At 36.7% G+C, this 27,276-nt stretch overlaps 6 protein-coding genes across 6 annotated transcripts; 4 read left to right on the forward strand and 2 right to left on the reverse strand.

Moving 5' to 3' along the window:
* Positions 1-3,333: 3,333 nt before the first annotated feature.
* LOC147278524 (RNA-binding protein 2-like) lies at positions 3,334-5,850 on the forward strand. Its single transcript, XM_086251625.1, has 6 exons — positions 3,334-3,471; positions 3,688-3,818; positions 3,962-4,271; positions 4,509-4,570; positions 4,873-4,954; positions 5,282-5,850. The coding sequence occupies exons 1-6, from the start codon at positions 3,429-3,431 to the stop codon at positions 5,395-5,397; spliced, it is 744 nt and encodes a 247-aa protein (XP_086107751.1). The 5' UTR covers positions 3,334-3,428; the 3' UTR covers positions 5,398-5,850.
* An 810-nt stretch (positions 5,851-6,660) lies between these two features.
* On the reverse strand, positions 6,661-8,616 carry LOC147278525 (nuclease). Its single transcript, XM_086251629.1, has one exon. The coding sequence runs from the start codon at positions 8,520-8,522 to the stop codon at positions 6,966-6,968; it is 1,557 nt and encodes a 518-aa protein (XP_086107755.1). The 5' UTR covers positions 8,523-8,616; the 3' UTR covers positions 6,661-6,965.
* A 2,438-nt stretch (positions 8,617-11,054) lies between these two features.
* On the reverse strand, positions 11,055-15,532 carry LOC147278526 (Cyclophilin-like peptidyl-prolyl cis-trans isomerase family protein). The gene is made up of 10 exons (XM_086250170.1): positions 15,182-15,532; positions 14,896-15,074; positions 14,695-14,796; positions 14,494-14,600; positions 14,230-14,371; positions 13,604-13,832; positions 13,406-13,445; positions 13,004-13,199; positions 12,233-12,373; positions 11,055-11,897 (listed from the first exon to the last, which is right to left on the reverse strand). Exons 1-10 carry the CDS (start codon positions 15,399-15,401, stop codon positions 11,757-11,759), a joined length of 1,497 nt encoding a protein of 498 aa, XP_086106296.1. The 5' UTR covers positions 15,402-15,532; the 3' UTR covers positions 11,055-11,756.
* Positions 15,533-16,641: 1,109 nt separating this feature from the next.
* On the forward strand, positions 16,642-20,093 carry LOC147278527 (kinase with adenine nucleotide alpha hydrolases-like domain-containing protein). The gene is made up of 8 exons (XM_086250561.1): positions 16,642-16,866; positions 17,097-17,218; positions 17,314-17,526; positions 17,850-18,129; positions 18,236-18,337; positions 18,564-18,992; positions 19,161-19,946; positions 20,049-20,093. Exons 1-8 carry the CDS (start codon positions 16,642-16,644, stop codon positions 20,091-20,093), a joined length of 2,202 nt encoding a protein of 733 aa, XP_086106687.1.
* A 983-nt stretch (positions 20,094-21,076) lies between these two features.
* Positions 21,077-21,833, forward strand: LOC147278528 (proline-rich family protein). Its single transcript, XM_086252492.1, has one exon. It carries the CDS (start codon positions 21,085-21,087, stop codon positions 21,643-21,645), a length of 561 nt encoding a protein of 186 aa, XP_086108618.1. The 5' UTR covers positions 21,077-21,084; the 3' UTR covers positions 21,646-21,833.
* A 1,173-nt stretch (positions 21,834-23,006) lies between these two features.
* LOC147278529 (conserved oligomeric Golgi complex component-related / COG complex component-like protein) lies at positions 23,007-27,218 on the forward strand. Its single transcript, XM_086250996.1, has 12 exons — positions 23,007-23,283; positions 23,371-23,523; positions 23,618-23,766; positions 24,082-24,159; positions 24,284-24,377; positions 24,488-24,562; positions 24,704-25,000; positions 25,450-25,517; positions 25,607-25,661; positions 25,842-25,980; positions 26,392-26,576; positions 26,653-27,218. Exons 1-12 carry the CDS (start codon positions 23,158-23,160, stop codon positions 26,998-27,000), a joined length of 1,767 nt encoding a protein of 588 aa, XP_086107122.1. The 5' UTR covers positions 23,007-23,157; the 3' UTR covers positions 27,001-27,218.
* The last annotated feature ends 58 nt before the right edge of the window (positions 27,219-27,276 follow it).

Here is a 27,276-nt window from a genome sequence, read left to right on the forward strand (position 1 = left end):
AACAAAGATTGAGACTTGAGACCCAAAGATGAGTCAGATTACAGAACATAGATGACTAGATGAGAGATCGATTCGAGTCCGAGACCACTCAGCCGCCATGTTGTCATGATGAGAGAACCCAGATAAATCTTGAGAAGTTGAGAGAACGACTGAAAGGGGAAGGACTGATGGACTGAAGGAGTAAATTAAACTCTCAGCCCAAAATGAGGTCGTTTTGGGACTGAGAGTTTTTGAAAAAGAAATCATGCAGAGCGTCGCCATTTACGCCTTCAGTGCCTTGCCGTCGCGAGGCATACGCTATCTGCGCCTTTCCGTCGCCTTTCAGTCATTTTATACAGTCCCTTGACGTCGTGCACAATCGGTCGTCGCCTCGCCATGACTCGCACCTTGAGGCGCGCCTGAAGCGTGCTATTGAAAACACTGGTCATAAGTCACAAGTAGTTTTCTCCTTTATTTATTTTAGTTTGGCAGCTAGCTGATTTAAGTTCTCCAATTGCCACAGAGTTTGCATTTAGGTGAATTGAGCTTTAGCTCAATTTGGTGGGTTAAAAAGTAAGAAGTAATTAGCTCTAATTTTTGTGTGTATATTTTGGCAAAAAAAAAAATTGTATATATACTATTAAACATAATGACAATGATGCATATTAATCCATGCTAATATTAAACTAGGCATGTCAACATCTTAGGGTACAGCTTGTAGAACACGAGATATTTGATCAATGATGTCATATATAACTGGAGCAATTTTGGAAAAAACAAATTAAGAAAAAAATGGTTGGGTGGGATAATAGTTAACGGGGGTATGAAGAGTGTTTATTGAGTTGATATATCAAAGGGTATTATAGGAAAAATGAGGGTGTGAAGAGTGTTTTTATATATTTTTTTCAAATTTAATAATGGAGATGTAAAAATAAGATGAATGAGAAAATAAGACAATGAGGTAGGAATATAAGCACTCATTTATTAATTTGGTGAATAATTATCCAAACTTTTAATAACATTTAAATTGCAATATTCACTTCTATAAATAAACAATTTATGTAAACAAATGTGACTATAGTAATTAAAATTGCCATTTAGAGAGCTACAAAAGTTCCAAGAAATGTAGAATTAGCATTAGGTAGATGTATTATAAATAAATACTTAATTGTCATATGTATTGTCTTTTTATATTAAGGAAGAAAGAGAACTATCTCCACAAACCCAAGATTAACATATAGTAAATCAATTTTAGAAAATATTATATATAAAACTATGACATGTACATTCTCAAACAAAATAAATAATATGTTATGTTGTCATATTAGCAATCTCAACTATTGATAAGAGCAACTCCAATCCTCCCTCAAATCTTCCCTAAATTTTAATTTGAGGAAAAATGACTCAAAACTCACCTCTAGCCATTCCCCAAACTTTTCCCAAATTTAAAATTTTCCTAAAACTTTCCCCAAATCAAGTTGTGTAAGATATTTCAAGGAAAAAATAAGGAGGGAAGTAAATTTTGGAGGCAATAAATAAATAAATAAATGATATTTTAGGAAAATGAACATTTAACAACAAAAAATTGGGGAAAAATTTAACATTACCATTTGAGTACTGCTCTAAATTTAACTTTTTACTCAAATTTATTAACAAATTTGAGAAATATATAGGGAAATGATTGGAAATGCTCTAATACCGATTCTCAATTAAATGAGCTATCAAAATATAAAAGCTATGCTATACAACAAAAGAAATTTTTTTATTTTTCATTGTGCAACAATCAATCAACAAAGTATTGTTAGTGAAATTTAAGGGTGAAAGATTTAAGTAAAAAAAGAAAAAAGAAACTGAGACTTAATATATTAAATAGACATATTATACTTTGGAAATACCCGGTAGTTAAGTCTTTACAGTTAATCTAAGTGGTAAAAATACCGCCACCGCCACTAGCGACCGGAGAGGGAAGAGGTGAGCTAAAGGTGGGTTGGGATCGAATTGATATATAATCTTTTTTCTTTTTAATCGAGGGTAAACCATAGATTTATGATTTTATTTTTGGCTTAATTATCGATTTACCACCCAAAATTGTAACTCATTCCCACTTTACCACCTGAAAGTTTTTTTGTACCAGATTACCACATGTAACTTACATCCGTGTCCCATTTTACCTTGTTCCGTCAACAATTCCGTTAATGCTGACGTGGCGCGCTAGATGTGTGCCACGTGTCACATCTTTTTTTATTTTTTGATTTTTCTATTTTTATAAACTTTGAAAATTAATTAAAAATAGCTCCGAACTTAGAAAAATACACGGAAAATTCCTACCGACTTGTCTTAACTAGTACTAATTTAATATGGGGTCAAAATGCCAATTTTCCCTCTAAAAATTTTCAAAAAATTTGGAAAGTCCAAATTTATTTATAGAAAATTAAAATACTCTAGACTCTTTAAAAATTCATAGAATAATCTCCCGAACTCCAAAAAATATGAGGTCTGCACCGTTAGTCTTCTAAAAACTAATAATACCTTTCTCGTGAACACTTGCTACCCAAAAGACCTCTCGGTCTTAGAGAAAAATAAAATTCTCTATAAAATAAATTCTAGAAAAATTCTAAAATTTCTGTAAAGTCTCGAAATAATTCTCTAAAACAAGCTTTTGGTAATTTTTCAAAATATTTTTGAGAATTTGTCCAAGAGTTTACGAAAATTCTAGAATTTTTTTAATAGAGGAAAATTTATTTTAATTTTTTAGAAATAAATTTGGACTTTCTAATTTTTTTGAAAATTTCTAGAGGGCAAATTGGTAATTTAACCTTATAGTAAATTAGTGCTAATCAAGAGGAGTCCGTAGGAATTTTTCGTGTATTTTTCGAAGTTCGGAGCTATTTTTAATTAATTTTCAAAGTTTATAAAAAAAAAAATGCAAAAAAAAAAAAAGTGACACGTGGCGCACATCTAGCGCGACACGTCAGCATTAACTGCCAGATCGTCAGCATTAACGGAATTGTTGACGAAACAAGGTAAAATGGGACATGGATGTAAGTTACAAGTGGTAATCTGGGACAAAAAAACTTTCAGGTGGTAAAGTGGGAATAACTTACAGTTTTGGGTGATAAATCGATAATTAAGCCTTTATTTTTTGAATGGGAGGTACTAAAAGAAAACTGTGGGGTACCAATAGAAGCCCAAGAACAAAATTACATGCAGTGCTAGCCCATGAGTCATCCCACAAGGCCATACGGCCCATACCCATATTTTCAGCCGAGCCATCCAGCCCACCTACATAGTTTAATCCACATATTACCAATCAAACTGCGTCGTTTCGATCCGGAATGCCAAGTCGTTCAAAGTAGAAACCAAAGCAGAGGAGGGGGTTTTAGCTGCTAAAACAAAATCTTCACCGAGAGCAGTGAGAGGAAGTCTTGCTGAAACTGGTAGTAGAAGACATGGGGGATCCCTACCATAGATACGCTACTCCCGCGGACAGAGGTTCTTTCCTTTGCCCTATCCCTAATTTTTAATTTTAATTTTCCCAAACAATTGCATGCACTAGTCGTTCAATTTCTCCAACTTTCTCGCATTTTCTCAGAATCCAAACGAAGGATTACTTTATGAATTGGATGATTTAATGTACATTTTTTGGATCGTATCGTTTCAGAGTATATTGTTTCACTGTTGATGAGTAGTCTGTCTATATTGTGCCAGGCACAGGCAGTGTTGCAAGGCCCAACTTTCCCGGTTACTTGTCATCTGAAGCACCCTCATTGCTATTGAATCCTACTAATTTCGCCCCTACTGACTTGCAGAGTTATTCTTCAGATTTTATGCACAGAGATGTAAGAACTTTGTTGAAACAGTAACTTATGAGTTACATTGAGTCCATGGCAATGCATCTGATATATATATATATATATATATGTGTGTGTGTGTGTGTGTGTGTGTGTGTATGAAATAATTGTGTTATGTGATCTACCTGCAGGTAAGATCATTGATGTCTGGGGCATATGCGGTAGATGATACTTTGGGTATTAGATTTCGTCCCGAACCTGGTATTGGTGTAATGACAGGAGTTAGCATAAAGGGTTATCCATCTGCTTTAGAATCTCCAACTCTAATAAGCCAAAGACAGGATGCTGCAGTGAGCATTAGTCCTAGTGTTCCTACTGACATAAGTAAAGAAAGGCTTGGCTCTTTGAGGAATGCTGATGGTCTCCCAGTCGTAAAAGGGGAATCAAATGTTTTGTTTGTTGGTGGACTTCCCACTGACTGCACCAGAAGAGAAGTAGGCCGTATCCTTTTGCTTGTGTGTGTCTTTGTTTGCGTGCCTGTGAGTATTTCAGGTATGCAACATTTTTGGCACCGCTTGAATATCAAAATTTATTTTTATCGTAAGTGAGTGAAGGGCTTGAAAAGCATACATTTTTGTATTACAATTTTCAGATTTTACGGAAATGGAAATGACTGCCCAAATTCTGCTTATTGTATTGACTTGTTTCTGTCATTTCAAACCTTAACTTACAATGAAGATATATTCCGTCCATTTATTGGATTTAAAGATATTAAAGTTGTTCACAAGGAGCCTAGACGTGTAAGTCTGCTCATCAGCCTACTATTGTCAAGTAATCTTTAGAGATGTCATACCTGTTTCACAAAGAGAGTCCGTTGATCACTTAGAGGAATAAAGTCAATAAACACTACACTTGTCATTTGCCCTTTGGTTATGCAGAGTGTAGATAAGGCTATGGTTTTGTCTGTGTCAACTAGCAACCACTTTTTCTTGAAGGGCACATAGTCATTTGTTGCTTTTTATGTCTGGTTTTTCTAAACTGTTCATAGTTTCCTTTCTATTTGAGTTTTTTCTATGCTACTAGACTCTTAAATGAACTGCAGAGTGGAGATAAGGCTATGGTTTTGTGCTTTGTGGAGTTTTCCGATCCAAAATGTGCTTTGACTGCTATGGAAGCTCTTCAAGGTATTATATAGGCCATTCAGAAAATATAAGCAGTTAACCTTGATCTATCCACTTACACCATAGAATTTTACATTGAATACATTGCAAAGCATAAAGTGTGTTATATTATATCAATATAACACTAATAAAAAACATTTATTTTACCATATAGCAGTTAGTGATATCTAATCATTTAATTAATTATTTCACAAAAAATATGTGTTATATTTAAGAACTGTCTATGTAAATAAAGTTTTTTATTTTTTAAATTCCTCTTTGAAAAAATGAGTTGATAAAGGTTCATTAGTTTTTAGTAATTATCAAGCTTTGAAATGTGGATGCACGCAGGTTACAAGTTTGACGACAGGAAACCTGATTCCCCTGAATTGAGCATCCAATTTGCACATTTTCCTTTCTGTCTACCAGCTGATAGCGATGAACAACAAATTGGAGTCCCACGCTGACGAAAGCTAGGCTGGGAGGAAATCCGTCTGACTTATCTTGGTCTATTGATGTGGTAGAGATGAGCAATCTTTCCAATTATGAATTGTGTAAATCAACAATTAGAATGGTATATTTTACATTAGTAGCTCGATACACAGGAGGGCTTAAGTCTTTAGTTGGCCTCCACTGATTTAGAACCGCTTGATGGTTGTATTTTTGAAATGGGAAAGCCATTCAAGAGAATTGCTGCAGCAGGGAGAGGTGACTATACGGTGCAGCTAATGCAAGTTTAGGAAAATGATCCTGGAATCCCAAAAGATGTCGCTCATGATTCTTTTGTAGATCTTGACTTACTATTTGTAACTCCAGCACTGATGTTTGTTCGAGGGTCTTAAATTTGGTATTAATAGAAATCAGACGAGCTCATTGTTGGCTTTCCAGCATAAGATTGCCTCTGGCTTGATGATTGAAAATCTAAGAGACAGTCATTGTTTTATGCTAGAAGAAATTGAAACTTTTGTAAGATCTAAAATTATGACATAAGATGATTTTGTTCTGGATTGTGTCAAAGTCTGCAATAAGCCATCAATAATACTGGGGAAAATACACAACTAAAGATAGCTCAGAAAAAGTTTTCAAGAAACAGAAGATAGGAAGACTAGCAATGTTCTTAGTTGAGTATCATGTACCTGTATAAGCAGATTGACTAAAGAATGTTAAAAAAACATAAATAGTTTATATGAAAAATATAAATAAGCAAGTACTTATAGAATATAGCTTGATCTTGACAACTGTGAAGCCATTTACATATAGTTCTGTTACTGTTTCAAGGGGGTAAGTGTAAAGGCATGGAAAATGCTTATAGAATATAGCTTGATCTTGACATCTGTGAAGCCATTTACATATAGTTCTGTTACTGTTTCAAGGGGGTAAGTGTAAAGGCATGGAAAATGCTTATAGAATATAGCTTGATCTTGACATCTGTGAAGCCATTTACATATAGTTCTGTTACTGTTTCAAGGGGTAAAGTGTAAAGGCATGGAAAATGCCTCTGACTTTGAGGCAGTAAGAAAGATGGAAGTCCCCAGTCCATTAGTTGGACTATTAATGGTTATCTTGACTTGATATAATAAGAAAGATGGAAGTCCCCAGTCTTAAAGTATTGCCCTAATTTAACTATTGAGTATTGAGATTCCTAACTAAACAGACTATTACAAGTTGCCTATGTCATATTCTCTCAAAATAGAGGACATTTAATTCATGATGCATAGGAAGCAAAAGAATGCAACAAAAGAATGTTTTGCTATTCAATTTCATTCATCTCTTATTTGGTAATTGGAGTATGGATCTTAGGTTACAACTTGTTTCTGTGATCTTGAATTCTTGATGTATAAGTTACAACTTACGCCTATAAAGACTACAATCATATATCCATTTGTGGGAGGGGCAAATTTATCTTGTACACTGCCCCTTCAAACAAATAAGGAGGAATGACTTCTACAACAACACAACTATAACAATTTAACAACCAATAATTAAGCAAAAGAATTTAAATCTCAGAGCACAGAGTGCCAACTCTATCTATCCACTAAAGAAAACCAGTGCCTGCAAGGCCATGGTGCAGAAGATTATGAGCAATGGCATCCCTAGCCTTCATTGAGCTTTGTGATCTCAAAGCAACCTCTGGGACCATCTCATCATCAAGAAGCTCAAACCTCAGCTCTGGATCCATTTCTTCATTCCTCATTTCACATATGTTGTGCAACACACAACATGCCCCAAGAACCACAGGCAAGTCCTGAAGTTTCACCTCAGTTCTCTTCTGCAAGCAATACCACCTCCCCTTCAGTCTTGCAAATGCATCTTTGGCAGCACTTTGAATCTCCCCAATCTTCTCATTGAAAGCATGTTGGGTCCAAGTAAGATGCTGCTGAGTGTAGGGCACCAAAACCCAATCCATTAGAGGGTACCCTGAACCCCCAACAATCCAAACACCCTTCAAGAGCCCATTCCCAGCCCTCTGATACAAAGCAGACTTCTCCAAAACCTGATCATCAGGCATTGAACCAGGCCAACCAATACACACATCAGTGAACACCCCTTTTGTGTCCACAACACCTTGCACAGTGATTGAATATGAAGTCTTCTGGTTCCTCTCTGTGTGCCTCTTATTAAAATAAGCTGCCACACTAATTTTAGGAGCTATAATTGGAATATGAGTTGTATACATAGACCCCACAACATTAGGTATTCCTGAAATGGACTCAAACTCATCTTTCATCTTCCTCAACACACTGTCCTCAGGCCATTGCAAGTACTTGGGCATTAGCACAGTCCTAATTGCTGAACACACCTCAAGAACCAACTTGTGGCAAGTGGATATGCCCAAACCAAATCTTTTGGACACAAGGCGAAGTGGGTCACCTGTGGCTAACCTCCACAAACAAACAGCCACTCTCTGCCTAACAGGAATAGCATTCCTCAAAGTAGTGTCTTCTTTTGCTATAGCTGAATTCAGCTCCTCACAAATCATATCAAACGTAGCTCTTCCCATCCGAAACGCCTTCTTGAATTCCTCTTCCGGAAAATCGGGTTGGTTGCATTCGTCCCACCAAGCTTTGGACCTGTCCTTGACCCACAATCTCCTATGGTGACCCGACCCACCGCCACCGCCACCGCCACCACCGGGTTTACCCTTATCGGACCCATCAGAGGCCAACGCCACAGCCGCCGCAGTAGCCACGTTTCTCGACCTCTTTCGCTTCATTGTCTCGGATTCTTCAACCTCCGAACAGCAATCCTGAAAATCAGAGTAGTAATCCAACATGGCTTTGGCTGTTTTCTTATGCTTCTCTTCAATAAACGACGCGTCGTCATTTGAGGCCCTGTCGAGCTCTTCCTGGACTTGCTTCTCTTGCTCTTCCAACAACGACAGGGAAGCGATGATGCCCTTCAAGTCCTTCTTCTTGCCTTGCTTTCCGGGCGACCCATCATCACCGTCTGGGTTCGTTTTTCTGCGACGTTTCTTGGGATTGCCATTATTATCGTTATTCATTTGTTGACGATGAAGAAGAGAGGCTTCGAGCAAGTTGTAAATATAGGAAAGGTCTTCTGGGTCTGAGCCAGATGGTAGTTTCACTTTCATATAGGGGTCGGATTGCAGCTGAGTCCGGTCTTTGACTGCAACAACAACAACAACAACATGAAGGAAAAGAAAGGTGAAACAAAGAGAAAAGAGAAAGGTGTTTGGCTTTGAAACTCTACAAATTATATGTATCGGTGTGAAACCAACTACCAAGTGTGAACACAGAGATTGACAATTTGAGAAAAATGGAGAACCCATAAATTTGCTATTGTATATATCAATGTATGTCACTAGCTGTCTGTTCCCATTAAAATAAGTATATAAATCTAATCACTTATACATATTAGATTAACCGTCCCATGCAATCATTAAGGATCTTAAGTAATCTTTACTATTAAAAACTCAAATTCATATACTAAACTTGAATTAAATGAGGTGACAATATTTTTGTTTTATATCTGGATTTCACTTAAAGGGTATTTGTTTATGAAAAGATACTGATGCATATCGACGAGAAAAAATTTTCTACAACAAGAATTTGTTGTGTGGGATCAGCAATATAGAGAATGGGAGATTGGAGCATTGAGATTTGGGCCTTCTCTTTGTTTTATGGAAATTTCTCAACAAGGAAAATTTTCTCTTGTACTGACATATAATTAGGAATCCAAATCTAATACATAAATTTGAGATAATAAAATTATTCTATAATAATAAAAATGCATAAGAAATGTTAAAAATAAGTGGAAACACTTGGGAATTATTTAGTGAATATCTTAGAAACTAACGTGAGGACTGAACAAACATGCCAAAGAATCGTTGACTTGGTGGTGTAAGTGTGAAACATGGAATAAATAAGGCCATGTAAAGGTGTCAGGTGTGAACGCGACGTGGCTAGATGGGCGGGTGGGGTGGTCTGGTGACGGTGGTAGGTGTCAGACGGTGACTTGGGATTACCTGTATTGATTTATTATTATCGGAGATTACTTTGGAAGTTTGGAATGTTACTTTCTATAAGAATAAGAAGACAAAATTTCAGACCTTTTTGACAATCTCCAGCAATTTTTGCAAAGTGTTTGGCCCCTAGAGATGTGGGACCATGGCTCAATGTAGGCTAGTGTGATATTGTGGAACCCACATTTGATCCACATCATGCTTACGTCATCTATAATAGTTTACTTTAGGACAAACGAGCTTTTTGAGATCTGCATTCTTATAATATTTTGTGTGTTAATGTCATATTAATTAATCAAAATTACATATTTTATTGTATAAACTCATAATAAAAAATCGTTCTTTTTTTAAATTTCTCTTCAAAAATCTTTTTTGTAAAACATTTCAAATAAAAAATTATTTAATTATATAACAGTTATTAAATAAACATACAATTTTAATAATAGTTAAATTTATTATTTATTTAATAACAGTTACGTATAAGTTTTGAGACAAATACAACACAATAATATTTTAGAAACACCATACGAAAATTAGCGAATTTGTATTAATTATTTCTTAACTAATCCTTGTTGTATAGGGTGTAAACTTTCAATAAAAAATTAGGATTAAATACCAAATATCAATAGTTTTTTAGTAAAGCAGCAATACACTAATTTTTTTTAGTTTAGGTACTAACCTAGAGTAAAACATTTTGGATTAAGTCACAAATCAGTTTGTTATACAGTTGTGACTGTCGAACAGTTACAGTTGTAATTGTTGAACAGTTACAGTTGTGACTATTTAAAATTTATAAAAAATCAAAATTTTTAAGGGTTTCATAATTTTGATTTAGGTTTGGAGGATGAAGTTCTATAACCCAAAGACTAAACATTAAAGTTTAAGCCTTGCAAATATTGAAAAAACAACAAATCAATAAAAAAGTTATGATTGTTAGACAGTTACAGTTCGATATAACTATATTTTGTAAAGTTGGTACCTAAACTGAAATTTAGTACCTAAAGTAAAATAATATAAATATTTTAGTAGTTAAAATGAAAAAACATTATAATTTGATACCTAAAGTTAATGTACCTAACTTTCAACTCTTCTAATCCTTTTGATTTGCTAGCAGGTTGTTGGGAAAGTATTTGTTACATATATTTAATATTTTCCTTGTAGAACATTGTAGACCCAGAGACGTACGGTCGGCTACGGTGGACCCCATGAGGTAGCAAATTCAACATTATACGCTACTTTTGACCATATGCACAGCCAGGCATCCAACAGAGAAAAAAGATAGATGAGGAGGCAAAGAAAAATGTAAAAGCTGTCTATTTTCATTGCCCGTGAGGTGTGAATGTGTTATCCATGAAATGATGAAATTGTCCAATTTCCCGAGAAAAATAAAAAAGCGACCCATAAGGCCATAATTATAAAAACAATAAATTGTCAGCAAAAAACGGTCGTTAAAAACTGTAAAGGGACTACGAATTTTTTGAATGTTGTACTCTTCCAAGATTCTCGTGTACAGTCCACAGTGCAAGCATCAGATTGGCTCAACAATTTTCTTGCAAATCTCAAAAAACAATTTTATATATGAAAAGAAACAAGACCTGGCTTTAGTAATTTGCTTGGAATTCTCTTTTTCATTGGTCAGAAATGAAGCCATTCTAAGTTTCCAGAAAAAGCCCAACGTGTCTCGCAGGTCTAACAATATTGACATGGTCCTGCTAAGTGCTAAACAGGCCTTGAACGAGTCCAAATGACTAATATATTGGATTCTTGCTGCCAAAGCCGGACACAAAAGATGAAATCCTGAGTCACATGTTTGATATATCACAACTTGGGTAGTGGGGTCGGCCGATCTCCACCAATACAAAACACATTTGAAACAACAAAGTCTAGATGTCGGTCCAAACAAACAGATGAGCTAAAACGTATCTGACCTAGCTTAACAAAGAAGTCTTATGCAGAAATGGTTTGATTATTCCAGAACTACCTCATTAGACTTGTTGAAGTATATACAACAAATGAAAACTGTCTAACCTACCATTAAGCAGAAAAGCTTATGGTGATTGGTGGCAGGGATAGCACTACCAACAATACAGAGGAATACAGCTGCAGAATCACATTTTTTGATGCTCTGGTAGATCATCAGATGACCCGTATAGGTATTTATGGGATGAAATTGTTGTCAAACAAAATGTGTCTCACGCTTCATTAGTTTCTTGAAATTTGGTCAAACTGTGCACCTTTTAGCAGGCATGAACATGGCAAAGTCACTGGCATTGAATTTCCATAGATTCCAAACAGTCTTAAATATTCACAAACCCATAAATTTGGCGCAAGGCAGAGATGAGTTCAAGTAAGGGATTTGCCAGCCCACTCTCGCTCTCGTCGCTTTTGCTTGGCTTGCATCCGGTTAAACTTCTCTTTTCCCTTCTCCAAAAGAGGGTCATGCAAAACGTAGTCATTTGGGTCCTCAGTGCGAGACATGCGATCCTGCATAGTGATTTACAGGAAAATTTAATCCACAAAAGAGCAGAAATTGATGAACAAATTGATATTTGTTAAAAAAAATATATATTTAAAATGTAGAGAGGAGTCTTTCATTAGTAAATTATTTCATTGCATTTGCATATATGGATAACCATTTTCAAAATTCAATGAAATAGTCTAATTTCAACTAGTTACTATTGCTTCCATGCATTGTTTCTTACTCCATATATCTTTGTAAGGACTCCAGAGACCATTATGTGCACTCAAATACCATTTACAAAGAAACAGAATCAATTCAAATGCAATGGCATAAACAAATATGAACTGGAGAAGCTTACCTTCCCAGACTCAGGATCAAATTTTAACCGAAATGCTTTCCAATCAGATAAATCTTCATCATTGCCGCCTCCAGATTCACTACCTGGGGTTGCAGGCTTTTCAGTTATGGCCTTCCTAAACTGCTCAAGTTTTGCTAGAACCTAACAGCATCCATAAAAATAGGGTTGTGAATGAACACATAATACACACAATAAAGTACGCAATTGTAAATAATTATACAAATGAAAGTAAATGATGCCCCACATGCAAAAAATGCAGTCCCAAATTCCAGACAACAGGGTTTATTCACCTCATCCCTTTTCCACTTTGCTTTTCCATAATCATCTACAGATGTAAAGGTTTAATGCACAGTAAATACAATATAGTTTGAATGCTCTCGAAGCAAATGGAGGATGCAATGGGACACGTCTAGATTCTAGATATCATTTTAACAATTTAATAAGCTCTCAATTATGCTTTGGTTTCCTTGGAAAGTTTCCAGCCTTGTTCTTTGAAAATTTCTTACGAGCATAATTCCCAATTTGACGAGTCCTTTTAATTCACAATTCATGGGCTTTGTCTCATTTAGCCATCTGGTGACATCCTTTACTTCCATCTACTACATTATTATATTTAAATAGATTTAAAAATGGACCAATTGGCCAACTCCCATGGCCATGGTTGAAGGGAGGAAAGGAAAATAAATAGGTCAATCTTGAAAAAAATACATGAAAGAGCCAATAACAAATCTTGAAAAAAATACATGAAAGAGCCAATAACACATAACATACTTCATCTTCTCGTCCTTGACGTCTACGCTTCTTCTGTTTCTGTAATTGTCTTCCTCGTTCAGCTTCAGTCAACAGCTGTAAGTCTGCATCAGCATTGGCCATGCGTTCAGCTCTGGCCTCTGATCCTATCCCTTTTTTCTTCAAGGAAAGCTTTTCTATCCTTGGTTGTTCATCATCAATGCTTTCAGCATTGGACCTGTAAAGAAGGAAATGAAGACACTATTATGAAAATATTTTCAGATGTTTCAGTCAATGTGACAATATTATAAAATCTGAGAAAGAACATTCCCAACACCCAAAACTTGGCCTTGAGGTGCATTTTCTTTCAATATAACATTGAATGGACACTAATAAAGCTATTAATATAACATTGAATGTCAAGAAGATTTCTGATATTTTTACCTGGCTGTAGGTATTTCAGGCTGCTTTGGGCTGGAGCTCCCTGCATATTCAAATGATAGGTTAAGAAAATGGGCATAAGTTTTAAGGCAATAAAAAGCATGTGCCATCATAAGGTAATTGATTCATGCATTAATTATTCATGTAAGGAGATATATATGAGAATTTACAGACTGATATACATTGAGGACAATTAAGTACCATTCTGAAACTTTGGCTTTGGTGGGTGATCTCCCAACTCCTTCCGTTTCCTGAGTATTTGCAGACGCATTCGTGCATCAAAGTTGGCCTCATTATCATCATCATCATCGCTGTAATTAAGTGTGTTATAAAATTTGGATTCTGATTCTTTTGAGGGCTCTTCTTTCTTGGAGCTTAGAGCTTCTCTGACAGATAACTGTAAGTGCCTTGTTTTTGTGGTATCAGAGTTCTGCATTCAAAACATTTTCCAAAGATAAAGTCCTTTTGATGATTAATTGCTTATTATGTGATGTGACAAAGACAGAGGATATACATATATAAACGATGAAAAATGTTACACAAGTAGGTTCTCAGGAAAGTATTAATTATATTCCTAATAGTAAGATTGATGCCCATATATCTAAATGTGATTACACAAAGCCAAAAAAATTATCCACTCAGTATGAACACATGCAGAAATAAAATTTCAAATAACTGCAAAAAATGATGAATTTATAAAAACTTCACATCAGGAAACAATCACACTCAATAAGGTCAGGACAACCCATGGACCTAAAACCTAGCAAAATCTCCACGGTTTTATATAAAAAAGGCATAACAAGAGTCAAGAGATACCAGATAATTACCGATTCGGTAAGTGTAACTTCGTCCTTCAGAAGACGAGGATCATCCAATACATCGTGACTGCTCTTGATTTTTGTCTTTATAGCTGCCAATTCTTTCTCCTCTTCTTCAGCTTCTTCTCCAAAGGAAAGCAAGTTCAGCTTCCTGCATTGTGGAAATAAGAGTAATGACATTTTTAACAACATACATTGTGGAATTATCACATTTCTTTCACAGACACATCAACACACACACACACACACCCATTAGGCAGGAAATAAGTTTACTTTATAGCCTTCTTCTTTGTATCTTTGTTGTCAGTATCATCTGTGGATTGGGTGGAAGGCCGAAGAGGCGCTCTCGAGACAATATCATCAAAGGGATTCCATAACACCTAAAACAGGGATTTTGAGAAGAAAGCTCCCAAATCAAACAACTATATAGAAAGAGAAAACCTTAAAGCTTACTTAAGGACCATGATTAGCTACCTCAACTGATAATACCCTTGGGGGTGGGTCCAAGGGCCGATCACTCTTGTCAGTTTCAATATCACCCAACCTCACAAGATTATATATGGAATCCCCAGTCACCTGAAAAAGAAAAGAGATTAAACAAAGGAATGAGTTCAAGATATTCACAAGTAACGCTGGACTGCTGGTGCTGGCAATGAAGTAATCATCATTCATCACCTTTCCGAAGATGGTATGCTTCTTGTCAAGCCAATCACAGCGGTCCAAGTTGAAGAAAAACTGGCTCCCATTCGAATTGGGCGAACCGGCATTTGCACAAGCAACTAAACCCCTATGCTTAAATCTCAAACGCGAATGAAACTCATCGCCGAAAACACCCCCATAAATACTTTCACCACCTGAAAATATGAACCAACAATTCAACACCCTAAATCTGAATTCTGAAAGTAACCCAATTGACTACACGCATTCATGAACCGAAATTCTCAATTTTTTTGGGAATTACCTGTGCCGGTGCCAGTGGGGTCGCCTCCCTGAACGAGAAAGCCTTTGATGATGCGGTGGAAGATGGTGTTGTCGTAGTAGCCTTCGAGGCAGAGCTGCACGAAGTTCCTGACGGCCTTTGGGGCCTCTTTGGGCCAGAGCTCCACGTCGACCGGCCCATGCGTTGTTTGCAGCACCACCTTGCCCCTTGTCGGTGGCTCTAACACGTATATCGACGACATCGCTCACGCACCAAACCAAGGCCTTGCCAGAGATTCAACTCCACTGGGAAATCGATTGCTATCTGAGTAACCGGCGGTGGTTCATGGATTGGTGAAAAAAAGGTTCTCGAATACCGACCCGATAGAACAAGGACGACGTCGTTCGGTTCTTTTTAGAGTTTAGAAGGTTATTGGACAAATTTGAAAAATGTGCTTTATATTCACACCGAAAATAATTAATTAGCATAGCTTTAATTTTGATAAAGATTTTAGATATAAGAAAACTAAATCCTACAAAATATAAGTAGAGACCAATATATGATTTTGAAGAAAATTGAAGCATTCAACTAAAAGTTAATTGGCAATGTAGGAGGTGAGATTTAAAATCTTTATAAGCACGAACACAATACTATAACTTTTCAATATGGAATAACACACTTCACATTTTCATGGCCGCATTATGAGCTAATTGGGTTAAAGCATACAATCCACCAACCCCTCTTGTCAAAGTTATAATTCAACTTAAGATTTAATAATACTTTATATCTTCGTTATGAAATATAATTTTGACATGTCTATTTACATGTAATGTGATTTTGAGCAAAACATGTGAAGATGAGAAGATTTTATATTCAGAAGTGGATTGATAATCATGCCAAAAAAAAAAAAAAGAAGTGGAGTCATAGTGAGTTTTATATTTTGGAAGCACAAACATCTTAATTGAGGGCCAATTATATATTTTTCTCAAATTTTATAAATTTTTTTATTTAAAAAAACTACCTAAAAGTCTAAAACAACATGTAGTCTGAGGGGTCATGGCAAATTTAGGCTTATATGTGACTTTGCCTGTTCGCCATGCTTTTATTGTGATCAAAGAACACGAGTAGTGGTTAGGCCTAATATATAAATTATCTCCTCTAATCATGTGAAGAAAAATGTTTACAAACAAACTCTAGTGGAAAAATTTTTGTAATTCGTTTTTGGTTTTTTCTTTAGCTATAAACATATTTAAACAGAAGTGTGTGCACAGGTGACTAGCCAGATTTGGTCATGGCCATGTCAAACTGCCTAAATAAAGCAAATGGAGGAGTCTCCTATTCACAAATTTAAAAGTTCGTTATGTCCGTTTATTCCATGTTAGGCAAAACATGGCGTTCCCGTTATTCCATCACCAGAGCAACAGAAAGTAGCTGGGGCGGCAACGGCAGCGGTTCTCTAGCGAACAACAACAACAACGTTACTTACGTGCAAATTTAATTTGATGGCCCCACATTTATCCTCGGACGGCAGCGTTCTACCGCACAATGCCACCGCGGTGGCAATCGACAAGGACAACAAGCACAGCAGCTCTTCCGTGCGATGGGCGATCGATCATCTTGTACTTGCCAATCCATATATCATCCTCATCCATGTTCGGGTTGACGCATCTGATCTTGATTCGAATCACATTTTCCTTCCTTTTCGTGGATATTGCGCTCGTAAAGGGGTACGTATACAAATCCATTCTTTATTTATTCTGTTTTTACTTTACTTTCAATTCGAGTAGCTACATGAATAAATTCTATACTTATTTTGTTTTTACTTTACTTTCAAGTCAAGAAAAAACAGGACATGTATCGAAACTATGAGGTACATGTGAATTGGGAAGGGTCTATCCGTCTATGCATATTGCATGGTTCATTATGTAAACTGATGCACGAAGATTTTGAATTTCAGATTCCCTTGAAAGAGGTAATCCTTGATGATCACGATGTTTCTAAAGCACTTTTGGATTACATCAACACCCACCACATCCATAACATTGTACTCGGTGCATCAACAAGGAACGCTTTTGCAAGGTTTAATTTCCTTCTCTCCCTACTGTCAATCAAGACAATATGTTATCTATATAATGAAGTATAGAGTAAATTATATCATGCTGTGGTTGTGACAGGAAGTTCAAAAGTACTACTGCTGTGGATGTTACCTTAGTAAAATCAGCACCACAATTTTGTTCTGTTTATGTGATTTCAAAAGGGAAGATGATCTCAGTGCGAACTGCTAAGAGGCCTGCGGTTAACACTGCTACTCCACCAAAACAACCACCCCCGCAGGGACTTCCACCTTTAATTCAACCTGAACAATGTGAAGCAGAAAATAGAGCTAGGTGCAAACATGAACTCTGCTTTTGTGCTTTTTGTGTAACCCCTCTTGGTGAAGAAGGACATAAATGTTTTCCTAAGAGACAAATTTTAAGCAACTGTCCCTCAATAATCACTCTTGAATTATATGTGTGATATTTTAGTGAATAATTCATTGACTCGTTGTATTTGATCCAACCATTGAGTGCAATAAGTGCTCGCAGTTGCTCAAAATCTGTCTCTTAGGATAACGAGGACTGGGAGAAGAAAATGGAGCTGCAAAGTTAGATTAGATTAAGAACATGTATGAATTCTTTATGATTTTTGTAATGTTGTTTGGTGGAGACAGAGGACATCCGGCACGAAGGGGAGGATCGAGATCTCCAGTGCCAGAGAAATTGCCTCCCATGCGCGAGAGGACGAAGAGTGCTCCAGTGAATTTTGATAATATGGACCTTTCAAACCATGTGGAGTCAAGGTCCTCACTTAGTAGCCGCAATTCAAATGCATCTGATGAAAATGACTTTTCAGGGGCACTTAGTTCATTTGGATCAATTGATATCACATGCCAATACTTTGATGCCTCTAGTGCAGCAAGTTCTCCCAGGGAGTTAGCCAGACATTCTGGAGTAAGTGCATATAAATTGGTATCATATTCTGAATGACCTTGTTGGTATCATACAACTAAGTGGGATATTGAAGGCCTAACCAAAAAAAAATTATTGATCACAGCAGCAGGATATTGAAGCCGAAATGAAAAGATTGAAGCTCGAATTAAAACAAACCATGGACATGTACAGCTCCGCGTGCAAAGAAGCAATTTCAGCCAAAAATAAGGTAATGTTATGCCACCAATCTTTGTACTATGATAAATTAATGTCAACAGCTGCCTTCTTCATTGACACTTTTTATTCTGCTATCCACTGAATCAAAACAGTCCTTTAAGTAACACTGGAGTCCTGATAATGTCAAGCAAATATGATCCTTTAATTCTTAAAGTAACTCTTTCGATGATGCATTCAAATGTCCAGAGGATACTGAAGCTGAATCTTTTGAAATACAGGCTAAAGAGCTAAATCAGTGGAAGCTGGAGGAGGCTCGGAAGTTTGAGGAAGCCAGGCTTGCTGAAGAGGAAGCTCTTGCCATTGTAGAGATGGAGAAGGCTAAGTGCAAAGCTGCCATTGAATCAGCTGAGGCAGCACAGAGGCTGGCTGAGATGGAAGTTGAAAAAAGAAGACAGGCAGAGATGAAGGCCAGGAAAGAAGCAGAAGAGAAGAATCGGGCATTGACTGCTTTGGCACATAATGATGTCCGATATAGAAAGTACACCATAGAAGAAATCGAAGAAGCCACTGAAGAATTTGCAGAATCAAATAAAATTGGTGAAGGTGGATATGGACCTGTGTACAAAGGCAAACTCGATCACACTCCGGTTGCCATCAAGGTGTTAAGACCTGATGCTGCTCAAGGGAGGAAGCAATTCCAACAGGAGGTATGTGATATTGAATACAACTTCCCCAAATTTGGAGCATTCCAAAAACATTTGTTATGATGCAGCAAACACATTGCTTGCCATATAGAATAAAGACTACCCTTTAATTAATTTGAATTTATTGTGTGCACTGATAATTCTAATGACTACTTGTGTGAACACATGCAGGTTGAGGTCCTAAGCACCATTAGATATCCTAACATGGTCCTCCTCCTTGGTGCCTGCCCTGAATATGGATGCCTAGTATATGAATACATGAACAATGGCAGCTTAGAAGATCGGTTATTTAGAAAAGGTAACACCCCTCCAATCTCATGGAGGAGACGATTCAACATAGCTGCTGAGATTTCAACAACACTTCTGTTCCTTCACCAAGCAAAGCCGGAACCCCTTGTACACCGGGACCTTAAGCCAGCCAACATCCTCTTAGACCGTAACTATGTGAGCAAAATCAGTGATGTTGGGTTAGCACGCTTAGTCCCACAATCTCTAGCTGATGAGGTCACACAATATCACATGACTGCAGCTGCAGGGACATTTTGTTACATAGATCCTGAGTACCAACAAACAGGCATGTTAACAACAAAGTCAGATATATACTCTTTGGGTATAGTGCTGCTCCAAATTATCACAGCCAAGCCTGCAATGGCTCTTTCCCACCATGTCAGGAGGTCCATTGAGAAAGGAACATTTGCGGAGATGCTCGACCCTGCAGTCCCCGACTGGCCCATTGAAGAGGCTCTAGCATTTGCTAATTTGGCATTAAATTGCACAGAGCTAAGAAAGAAGGACAGGCCAGACCTTGGCACAGTTGTAGTGCCCAAGCTTAACCGATTAAGAGACTTTGGAAAGAATGGTGATGGATACATTAGTCCTGGATATAGCAGCACTGCTCATAGTCAAACCTCCGGATCACGTCCTTCCATATCAAGAACATCACTTTCAAGTAGTCAGGTTAATGACATTGCCATGCCAGTCACTGGACCAATTAGTTCAGTTAGTTAATTGGTAAAATCATTAAAACTGTTTTTTAATCTTATCTACTTGTGGTTATAGGAACCAATGTATAAGAGTACAGCTGAGGACGGAGCTGAAACATAGACCTGACTTACAAAGAAGAAGACAATTGAAGTTCAGAACCACCTGATGACACACAGAACAAAAGGCTGCAAAGCTACTTGCAAATGAAGAAACTGAAGGGAAATATATATTCTCAGGCTTCTTTCACTAATTGGTTTGAGCTACTCTTTGGTCCTTGTATTAGAGAAAGCCTTTGCCTTTTTACTTTGTTCATGCTGTGCCTTTGTTTTATTATAAGATGGCCAAAAAAATAGATTGAGGAGAATATTGTTGATGACACAAAAGGAAGTTGCAAGAATTTATACTTAGCTGAACATTGTAGGCCTAAAAGAATTAAGTTGGTGAATTAGGAGAGGGAATAGTTAATTCAGTGTAAAAATAATTATCATATTATATAGTAATCAAACTAAACTCCATATCATCATATATGTTTCAAATATTTCTTCATGATTTCATATAATTATTTTGTGGGATATCCTAATTCGAATAAGAAGTCCACCTAACAAAGAAAAGTATAAACAAAGAATCAGCATAAAGTGCAACACTGTAAGGTGAGAATTGATCCACACAAAGGTGGATTATGTTTGCAGAAAGGCATCAGAAAAAGAGATCTCTAGAGGAATGAGATTGTCAAAGAAGCTTTCCTTAGGATTCCTCCTTCCATGAAATTGAAAGAATACAAAAATACATGCTCCAAACTCCAAATATGTATATTGTACCTCTCTCAATCTTTGTTCAAACAAATTTCAGTAATTCATTATCATAATTTAACCCTTGTGAGCTCAAAGACAAGAAGGGTGGAAGCAAAATGTACTGCTTTACAGCAATATGCCACTCCTACATCATAAGAGAAGCATCTAAATCACACTTTTTAAAGAGCCATACACACGCTTGTATAAAGGGACCCATATTCTAGTCCTCACTACCTCTGCCTTTATACAATTACAGGGCAATAAGTATAACAAGTTTTCTCAAGGCCACACCAGAACTTGGTTTTCCATCTTTCAAGGTTATGCGGTTATGCCTCAGTCAGATGGGTAATTGCAAGGGTTTGGCATTCATGATAGGGAAATGGGTTCCTTGGTCCTTGAGGACAGGGATAATTGGGCTGCTTATGTTTGCTGGATTTGCATATGGGGATCAAATGGGGGTGCCTGAGACTGGTTTACTATGTATCAGTGATTGTACTACATGTCCAGTCATATGTTCACCACCTCCTCCTCAACAAGAGTCACATCCACCACCATCACTATCACCATCACCACCACCACCAATGCACCACTCTCCACCTCAGTCTTACTACACCTCGCCGCCACCCTCGCCACCATCCCCGCCACCGCCCTCATCACCAAAAGAATCACAATCACCTCCCTCATATTCTTCAAAGGGCCCTCCCCCGCCTCGTTTTAATTACTACTTCAACTTGCCTCCTTCAGGTCAAGTGCCACCACCAACAATGCCAGGACCACTGCATAACTTCTACTATGTCTACGCCTCAGAGGCTTCTTCTCTTTCTGTTCATGCCTTCTTTTTAGTTATCTTCTTAGTTCACCTTGTGTTTTCTTTTTGGTAAGAAGTTTTTTTAGATATTATTTCAGTAGGGGAAAAAATAGAATGGTAGGAGTTGTTCTATGCTAAACTATGTAGTTGCATTTTGGCCAAAAAAAAAAAAAACTATGTTGTTGCATTGCACAAGCTGGTTCAACTGAGAAAAGCTTTGTACTTGTTCATTCTGTTCATAAATTTCAGTTTATTTGTATACCATAGATGATATACCAATCTAATCTGGTGTCGTTCAAAAACTTCCTTTTTTTTCGGTTTTTATTTTTATTTTTTCTGTATATATATGTTGATCGGAGATCAAGTCAAATTCACTAATTATCAGTTAAATGCATGGAAGAAATGAAAAAAAAAAAAAAAAAATTGCATGGAAGAAGAAAATAAACAAAAGCCACCCAACTAGGCAACTACCCAAGTACAAAATGATAGATCAATATTTTCCAAGTTACCTCCAAAAACTTGCTTAATGATTGATTCCTAAATTGACATTAAACTTGTTTTAGCTTGCAGAAGTTGGAAAAAGATTTTGCAAAAGAAAAAGAAAAAAGAAAAAAAACGTTTATGTGGATTTCAAAATTAAAAAATAAAATCATAGTTCTAATGTATAATCATGAATATAATAACCACCTATTTAGGTGAAAATTTGAGGCTGCCATTGGAAATGATCCAAAGCACACTATAAAATCCCATGTAAACATGTGTCCAAAATTTCATATTGAAATTCTTGTACCCAAAATTGAAGAAAAAACACAAAAAAAAAAAAAAAAAAATTAGGATTAAATACCAAATATCAATAGTTTTTTTAGTAAAGCAGTAAGACACTAATTTTTTTTAATTTAGGTACTAACCTAGAGTAAAACATTTTGGATTAGGTCACAAATCAGTTTGTTATACAGTTGTGACTGTCGAACAGTTACAGTTGTAATTGTTGAACAGTCACAGTTGTGACTATTTAAAATTTATAAAAAATAAAAATTTTTAAGGGTTTCATAATTTTGATTTAGGTTTGAGGGATGAAGTCCTATAACCCAAAGACTAAACATTAAAGTTTAAGCCTTGCAAATATTGAAAAAACAACAAATCAATAAAAAAGTTATGATTGTTAGACAGTCACAGTTCGATATAACCATGTTTTTTAAAGTTGGTACATAAACTGAAATTTAGTATCTAAAGTGAAATGACATAAATATTTTAGTAGTTGAAATGAAAAAACATTATAATTTGGTACATAAATCAATGGACCTAAAAAAAAAAAAAAAAGATAGACACTTGTTAAAATTTGAGTGGGCCCAGCCAGATAGTCCAGCCCACATGGATATCAAGGCCCAATGAACTGAACAAACCTCATTTGAGTTGATCCAGATCCGAATCGCGGCAAACTCAACGACAAGACAAACTACTCCGTTAAACTGAACAACGAAGCTGAGTGGTGGTACTCTAGCAGATCTGCAATCTGCATTGCCCTCCGAACATCCAAACCCTAACGGAGGGTCCGATCCGAAACCCAGTCAGTTCGGAGCTCCAGATGATGGAGTCCGAAAATGCCGCAGAGAACTCGTCGGCGGTGGCCAGCCTCCTTCCTCTGGCCTCCGCCTCTCAGCAACCCTATGTCTCCGAGCTCCTCTCCTTCACCCTCGATCGCCTCCACAAGGTCCTCTCTCTCTCTCTCTCTCTGAATGTTCATTTGGTTAATTGCGGTTCAATTTCAATTGAATTTGGATCTCTTTTCGGGTTTTAGGAACCGGAGCTTCTTCGGGTCGATGCGGAGCGGATACGGAGGCAAATGCAAGAGGTGGCAGTGGGTAATTACCGAGCATTCATTGCTGCTGCGGATGCATTGCTCGCAATTCGAGAGGAAGTGTCTTCCATTGACAAGCATCTTGAATCTTTGGTGATAATTCTAACTCTTTTATTTTATTTATTTCCTTTGAATTTTATGATGCCTAATATATTGGTATGCTGACTTGAATTTTCGGGTTTGGTAGATAGGGGAGATCCCAAAGTTGACTAGTGGGTGCACTGAGTTTGTTGAATCGGCGGAACAGATTTTGGAAAAGAGAAAGAGGAATCAGACATTGCTAGTGAATCACAGTACTTTGCTCGACTTACTTGAAATTCCTCAGCTTATGGATACGTATGTGTTTTTGAAATAAGTGTAAAAATCATTTCTTAGAATTGTGTCACGCTTTACAGAGTAGAAATCTTTGCTATAGCATTACCCATGTGCATGGTTTGGATTCACTTTCCAAAAAAACCCTTCAATGCATTCTTCAGTTTGTGCAAGTACACTGGGATGAAGTTTTTATTCCGACTTAATATTACTTTTGCTCATTTAGTGAATTGATTATTTGTTTCCCTGACTTGAAAGTTCATAATCATCAGGAGTGACTTGATTTATAATCATTCCAACTTGTGTTTATATGCAGCTAATTATGCCATCTTTATGCAGATGTGTGAGGAATGGAAACTATGATGAAGCTCTTGACTTAGAAGCGTTTGTTTGCAAGCTCTCAACTATGCACCCCAAGTGAGTCTTGCCCCCTTATTCTCCTTATCAGTTAATACTTATTTTGAACGTCAACTTTGTCAAAGGCCATGCACTGAGTCTCTCTTTGTTCTTTTGCATTCTTTTTTACCCATCCTTCTGTAAGATTGCCTGTTATTCAAGCTCTGGCTGTAGAGGTCAGGCATACCACTCAATCTCTTCTTTCTCAGCTTCTTCAGAAACTTCGTTCAAATATTCAGGTATTGTGTAATTTTTGAACACATGTTTCAACTAATGCAACTCGATTTGTCTGTTATATGGATTGGAGAATTTAACGTATTTTCTGTGGATGTATCTTTGTGCATTGCAGTTACCTGAATGTCTCCGCATCATTGGATATTTACGTAGAATTGGAGTATTTAGTGAGTATGAAATGCGTTTGCAGGTAAGGAGTGAGTGTTTTTTGTGCATTGTTTGCATTTAATTTTTATGTGATGCAGAACACTTGGAATGAACATCTTTCATTGAATAAGTTTCTGTGGGCATTGAGGCTTCTTGTATCTGACCTTAAATTTCTGTGTTTCAGTTTTTGAGATGCCGGGAGGCATGGCTTACTGGAATTCTAGAGGATTTGGACCAGAGAAATGCTTATGAGTACTTGAAAGGGATGATTAATTGTCACAGAATGCATCTTTTTGATGTTGTTAATCAATATAGAGCAATATTCTCTGACGATACATCAGGCAACGAGGAAAATTATGATGGTGGTCTTCTTTTTAGTTGGGCTATGCATCAAATTACCTCACACCTTAAGACTCTTAAAGTTATGCTTCCAAAGATAACCGAAGGCGGATCTCTATCAAATATTTTGGATCAATGCATGGTGAGCGTCTTTTGTTATATTTTTCATAAAACTTATATACATGCTACAAGATAGTTGATTCTTTAATGGTGCATGATTTGCAGGAAATATCATCATTCAGTTAGCTTTTCCTTTAAAATAATACTTGTCACTTGTTTTACTTATGATAAATTGAACAAAAGCCTTCAATTCAGTTTTTTTTTTTTTTTTTTTTTTTGCCCTTTCTGGTTTAATGTGTATCATCAAGACTATATGAGGCATGGCAATTGCATGAATAAATATATAAATGCTGCAGAGGATTCTGCAACTTAAATGTGAGGCATGGAATTTGACATTACTTCCTTTTTCTTTTTACACCCAGGAAAATAAATTGCTTGTAATTGGTTCATGCTAATATCTTCCAAAATTAAGAGGAGTAATAGAAGCTCCGTTTGTTTATTTTGACTTTGTTACTTTGTTTTTTTTGACAGTATTGTGCTATGGGGCTTGGTTGGGTTGGGCTTGATTTTCGGTGCTTGCTACCATCACTTTTTGAAGAGTAAAGATCTTCTTCCCCCTTTACTCTTGACTACTATATACCTTAAATGATTTTTCTCATTATGAAATTGATCTCGGTGGCTTTTCCAGGGCAGTTCTCAACTTGTTCTCAAAAAATATGAGTACAGCTGTCGAGAATTTTCAGGTGAATGAACAAGTGATGAAATCTAAATTCAATGTTCCTATAATTAAAAAAAACAAATAATTGCATCAGGCTGGGAGTTTCACTTTGTAGCAAGCAGCCTATTGGCTTTTTAAATTTTTTTTTTTTTTTTTTTTTAAATTCTGGTAGTGAGTTTTAACTTGATATTGTGCTTTAATCTAGTTGGTCTTGGATTCACATCGTTGGGTCCCACTACCAGGAGTTGGCTTTCCAGCACATAGTATTGGTGATGAAAGCCAGGATGATGTAACTCCCCCATCTCAACTAATGGAGCATCCACCTCTTGCAGTTTTTGTTAATGGTAAGTCTTCTAGAAGTTGCTCAGCTAAATGGTTTCATATAACTGAGGAATTGCCTTTTGTCCTCACTGATATGTTCATCCTGTGTGCTGTGCTGGTTTTGATTTGCTAAAAGAACAATGACTGTGACTGTCTAATATCAGTGATCTGATACTAAATAAATTTCTTTCTATGCTTTGTGAAACTATGGAAGTAAAGGAAATTAAACTGTTTAAATGAAATAAAAATTTAATAAATTAAGACAATGAAAGGATGGCTATTTTCCATCCTTGGCCGGTGTGGAGCCTAATTCTCATGGTTGCTTTTAAAAATAGTCTTAATATTCATCTGCTGCATATTACTCCAGGGAAATGGCTGGATTGCTGCTTCATTTTTTGGATATTTATGTATATATCTCTGTCTTGTGGCTTTAGGTGTGTCTGCAGCGATGAATGACCTCCGCCCCTGTGCCCCAATAAGTTTGAAGCATGTGCTTGCTCAAGAGTTAATCAAGGGATTGCAAACTGTTTCTGACTCTTTACTGAGGTACAATACAACTCGGATGCTGAGAGAAATGGAGTCTGGACTTTTCCTCTCACTTTGTCGGGCATTTATTGAGGTATAATGTTTACTTAGGCTGAATGTTGTCTGACATTTGTTTATAGACATTGACAGCCTCTGTAACCCATATGTAGGTTACTTACCCACATTGTGCCACATGCTTTGGTCGCTGTTACCCTGGTGGAGCTGCTTTAGTCATGGATGCAAAGAATGTATATGACGGGATTGGCCGCCTATTGACTGTCACTCCATCGAGAGGACTCCCCAAACCTGTTGGTGATGGAGATGGAAAGGGAGATGAAAAGGGTGATGGAGAGGGAGATGAAAAGGCGGATGGAAAGAGCCTAACTGAGAATGGTGATCTGCCTGTGGTGGAAAATGGTGTCACACCTGTTATTGAACAAACTAATGATACCAATGCTGATGAAAGGGAACAGAAAAGCTCCACTTTACAAACAGAGGAAACACCCAGTGATGTGTGAAGCATCTTTATAAGCAATAGAACTCTTTGTAGCCTTCCATGTTTAATTTTGTAGGTCATCAATTTTTTTTCCATTTTTGATTTTCAATACTGGTTCCAATCTTTGCTTGTAATTATGCCATTGAAAGATGATATCCAAATTTCAGAAATTATATGATACGAAAACAATTTGATTGTAGAAAACGTCAACAATTAATAATATTTACATACCGATATTGTGTGCCATCCTCAATAAGGCAAACCTTTCACTTTCATTTTCGTTCCCAGATCATAAATC

The sequence above is a fragment of the Dryas octopetala genome, chromosome 7 (assembly GCF_963921425.1).
Source record: "Dryas octopetala chromosome 7, drDryOcto1.1, whole genome shotgun sequence".
In the NCBI taxonomy this organism is placed as follows: Eukaryota; Viridiplantae; Streptophyta; class Magnoliopsida; order Rosales; family Rosaceae; genus Dryas; species Dryas octopetala.

Excerpts from the sequence above, each read along its gene's own strand:
- LOC147278524 (XM_086251625.1), top strand. The coding sequence starts at position 3,429 with ATGGGGGATCCCTACCATAGATACGCTACTCCCGCGGACAGAG. Across the intron at positions 3,819-3,961 it reads CAGATTTTATGCACAGAGAT|GTAAGATCATTGATGTCTGG; the intron begins GTAAGAACTTTG and ends ATCTACCTGCAG. Across the intron at positions 4,571-4,872 it reads TTCACAAGGAGCCTAGACGT|AGTGGAGATAAGGCTATGGT; the intron begins GTAAGTCTGCTC and ends AATGAACTGCAG.
- LOC147278525 (XM_086251629.1), bottom strand. The coding sequence starts at position 8,522 with ATGAAAGTGAAACTACCATCTGGCTCAGACCCAGAAGACCTTTCCTAT.
- LOC147278529 (XM_086250996.1), top strand. The coding sequence starts at position 23,158 with ATGATGGAGTCCGAAAATGCCGCAGAGAACTCGTCGGCGGTGGCCAGC. Across the intron at positions 25,518-25,606 it reads CTACCATCACTTTTTGAAGA|GGCAGTTCTCAACTTGTTCT; the intron begins GTAAAGATCTTC and ends TGGCTTTTCCAG. Across the intron at positions 25,981-26,391 it reads TCTTGCAGTTTTTGTTAATG|GTGTGTCTGCAGCGATGAAT; the intron begins GTAAGTCTTCTA and ends TTGTGGCTTTAG.
- LOC147278528 (XM_086252492.1), top strand. The coding sequence starts at position 21,085 with ATGCGGTTATGCCTCAGTCAGATGGGTAATTGCAAGGGTTTGGCATTC.
- LOC147278527 (XM_086250561.1), top strand. The coding sequence starts at position 16,642 with ATGGCCCCACATTTATCCTCGGACGGCAGCGTTCTACCGCACAATGCC. Across the intron at positions 17,527-17,849 it reads GAAGCAGAAAATAGAGCTAG|AGGACATCCGGCACGAAGGG; the intron begins GTGCAAACATGA and ends TGGTGGAGACAG. Across the intron at positions 19,947-20,048 it reads CATCACTTTCAAGTAGTCAG|GAACCAATGTATAAGAGTAC; the intron begins GTTAATGACATT and ends TTGTGGTTATAG.
- LOC147278526 (XM_086250170.1), bottom strand. The coding sequence starts at position 15,401 with ATGTCGTCGATATACGTGTTAGAGCCACCGACAAGGGGCAAGGTGGTG. Across the intron at positions 15,075-15,181 it reads CCCCACTGGCACCGGCACAG|GTGGTGAAAGTATTTATGGG; the intron begins GTAATTCCCAAA and ends TCATATTTTCAG. Across the intron at positions 14,797-14,895 it reads AGCATACCATCTTCGGAAAG|GTGACTGGGGATTCCATATA; the intron begins GTGATGAATGAT and ends TTTCTTTTTCAG.